Source organism: Phlebotomus papatasi, chromosome 2 (genome assembly GCF_024763615.1).
Source record: "Phlebotomus papatasi isolate M1 chromosome 2, Ppap_2.1, whole genome shotgun sequence".
Classification (NCBI taxonomy): Eukaryota; Metazoa; Arthropoda; class Insecta; order Diptera; family Psychodidae; genus Phlebotomus; species Phlebotomus papatasi.
In genome coordinates, this window is record NC_077223.1 from 47,084,166 (window position 1) to 47,087,636 (window position 3,471).

The following is a 3,471-nucleotide window of genomic DNA, read 5'->3' on the forward strand; positions in this document are numbered from 1 at the left end:
ACCCCACAATTGACATTTTGAATCCCTACGGCGTTCGAATTTGAGAGATTCAGATTTGAGAGACTCTACTGTATTTGCGTCATTTGATAATCATAATCGAACTTGAAAAATATCAATAAACTTTTTTCAAATTCAACTGCCACTCGAATTAAAAGTAGCCTGATTTTAAAAGACCCGTATTAGCGAGAGTTTACTGTAGATGTGAATTCGATGTATAGAATATTTTTCACATCAATTCACAAAAATTTCATTAAAAAATCACAAAAAATATTTCAAAAAGAGAAATAAAATAAAATCACTAAATAATTAACCCATTCAGTCACAATGTACTAGAAATACTTGAGATTGAATGTTAATATTTTAGAATTATATTATAACAGATTAATAGATGATTTTTTTGGAAAGGAAATTTTTTTATCTATTAAGGGGGCACGGGGAGCCTCTCTCAAACATGCGCCTTAACGGTCGCTGAATTTAAATTCTGTACATTAATTCATTACAAACTCTATTGATTTAGGTAGAGTAACTATCCAAGAAAATAAATTGGCAATCATAATTCAAATCAGGGAAGAGGATGAAGGCCAATTTTAACAAATTCGACATGATGTCGTATTTTCCGTCCGCCATTTTGAGCAAAAATTTGCATGACTTTCCGCGAACCGAGAAAAGAACATCAAAATGTATTCCCATCTCTGTCGGACTATTTTTCCCAAGTAACTGTAGGACTAAACTAAAGTAATTAAAAATCCATTCCCGATAGCAATTCGAATATTAATTGCTCAGAATAAACGAAATAAATCATCTAAAATCACTCAATTTGCATATGATATAAAATACCATGCTAAGAAATGTGTTAAGCTCTCTGATTAAGTGCATAATCCTCGGATCAAAGGTCTCAAAAATTTAAAATATGTTAGCACTATTGAGAGAGGCAGTTCATGTTGGATAGTCGTGGGGAATAGATCGTTAGGAGGAACGGTGAGGGTTCTGGAGAAACCTCTGGCGGCTAAGGCGCTCATCCACGCGATTGCTTTAAGTAAGGGCTCCGCCCTTACAGGTTCCCTGACGGATTTAACAATAAACAATTTTGTTGATTTCTCAAAATCTAATGGATAATTTGTTTTTTTTTTTAAATATTCAATTCTAATGGCTCTGGCACACCTTTTAGATCAGAAAAATGTCATAAAATCCAAATTTACATCCCTTTCTTTCATAAAAATTTTGCATATATCTATCCTACTCTTTCACGCTCTTCTTATTTTGCACATCACTTTAAATTAAATTTAGTTCAGTTTAATATCTAGATCTAGACCGAAAGAGTACGATAGACCTTCTGCAAATCTTTTGAGAAAGGGACGCGAATTTTGCTTTCATGAAATTTTAGCAATCTAAAAGGTGTGCCGAAGGCATAATATGCAAAAAATTCCTCAAAAATTTTGGCTGATGAGGAATTAAAGGAATTGAGCCATATTGCCTAGCCGGCTAAGCCTTAAGTCTGAAGCCCGAATTAAAGGGTAAATATCTTTAAGAATCAGCCTGAATCTATTTAGGCCCGTAAAGTTGGAAATGATAATTACAAATTTTGTCGGAAAAGATTCAGAGCCTACACATTTTTGGTATTAAATGGGAATTCAATGTACAAGTTCAAACTCATAGAAACCCTTTGCAATCTTTAAATGTTTATTTGAAAATTCATGTTAAATTTTACATATTTTTTACATTAAAATGTAGAATAACTCTACACTTATTTAGGATACTTCAAAGTATTTTCATGTTTCTGTTTTTTTTTCTCATTTCACCAAATAATTTCTGTACTTGAATGTTGCTTAATTTGTTTTACATTGTAATTCGTGTAGATAACAAGTTAAGATCCCCCAATTTGATTTAATGTTACATGAAATCATCGTAGTCATCGTATTCCTCGTACCCATAATCCGTAATCTTCGATTGCTGCCAACAAACAAAAACCAAGTGATGAAATTTAAATGAGTGATGCAATGTTTTTGGGGAATAATTTGCATTTTTCGTCTACTTACAGTGTCACCGTCGTATCTCAATTTGGCTCGTGATGACTTGCCCTTGCCTTTTTTACTTTTCTCCTTCTCCATCTTCTGCTTTTCTGTGTACAAATTATCCACTGTGGTTTTTACCTTTTTCAAATCAATTGAATTCACTGAAAAATTAAAAATAAAAATCAATCAAATTAAAAAGTTTTAAAATGTAAAAAATTAACTTACAATGTACACAAAGATTGCGAACTATTTCTTCCACACATCCCGGAAATTCATCCTTGTTTTTGAATGTGGATACTTTTTTGCTAATGGCTTCAGCAAGTTCGGAGAACTCTGCTTTATTTGTGGGCAACATTGCATCAATTCCCTCTCCAGATAGGCGATCAGCACTGACACCCAGCAACTCCTGAGCATTTCTCAAGTCCGACTCTCTCTGTTCCTTCTCAATTCTGAGTTTTTCAGCCTGTAGTTCCTCTGGTGTCATGGTTTTCTCCTTTTCACGCTCCCTCTTTGCAAGTTCTTCCTGATGAAGGCGCTGCAACAAAATTGATTCAAGATAAATTCCTTCCCATCTTGACATCGGTTTGATAATCTTTCCTTACCTCTTTTTCAGCTATTTTTTCTTGTAGATTCTTCTTGGGTTTCGTTCTCGTGACTTTAGTCTCTACCTTTTCCTCATCCTTCTTCTCTTCATCATCTTCCCAGCTATCCTGTTGGCAGAAAAAAATGAACAGGTGTTAACTCCCGGGATTACCTAACCTCACATCCTGTCATAGCAAACGCGTAAGCAAAATACGTATAATGCTACCCTGGACACTGGGTGGTACATCCCCGAAATGCCAACTCACCTTAACATCATCCTCCTCATCTTCACCCTCCCATTTGTTGATGTTGGGATTCTTTGGGGGTATGGTCACCCGATCAATCTTCTCAGCTATTTGCTCTAGAAGTCACCAAGAGAGAGAAAGTTAAATCCGGGAACAAAAAAATGTGACACGCATTGCATTTACTCACCCCAATCGTCCTCCATTCTTTCGCCAACCTATTTTGTTGCAATTTACACTTGCCTACCTATAGAACTCTGTGCAATTTATGCGTTTGGGCGTGCTCCAGGCAGATATTTTAGCTGAGAAAAAAATTATGAGAGAAAATTTGAGACGTGTGTGCTGCACATTCACTTTTCACTTGACATTTGTCGTGCGCGCGCATGACATTTCCTTGGCGGTGTTTGGAAATTCCACTGGAATTACACTGACCCAGTAGTCTACTAAATCTAAATATGTATCCAATTTATAGAAAAATGTATATAATATAAAAGAATGTCAGGTAAAATTTGCACGACTTATCAAATGTATAATCCTTTAAAATCAGAAAAAATACAAATTTATTAGAATATTCATTTAAACTCACCATAAATAAAATTACTTTGTGATATTATTCTTTGTATAACTGGAAGTTA

General features: G+C 34.7%; 1 protein-coding gene across 1 annotated transcript; it reads right to left on the reverse strand.

Annotated features, from left to right (window-relative positions):
• Positions 1-1,657: 1,657 nt before the first annotated feature.
• LOC129801356 (eukaryotic translation initiation factor 3 subunit J) lies at positions 1,658-3,237 on the reverse strand. The gene is made up of 6 exons (XM_055846296.1): positions 3,027-3,237; positions 2,861-2,955; positions 2,615-2,722; positions 2,238-2,547; positions 2,037-2,173; positions 1,658-1,950 (listed from the first exon to the last, which is right to left on the reverse strand). Exons 1-6 carry the CDS (start codon positions 3,040-3,042, stop codon positions 1,891-1,893), a joined length of 726 nt encoding a protein of 241 aa, XP_055702271.1. The 5' UTR covers positions 3,043-3,237; the 3' UTR covers positions 1,658-1,890.
• Positions 3,238-3,471: the final 234 nt, after the last annotated feature.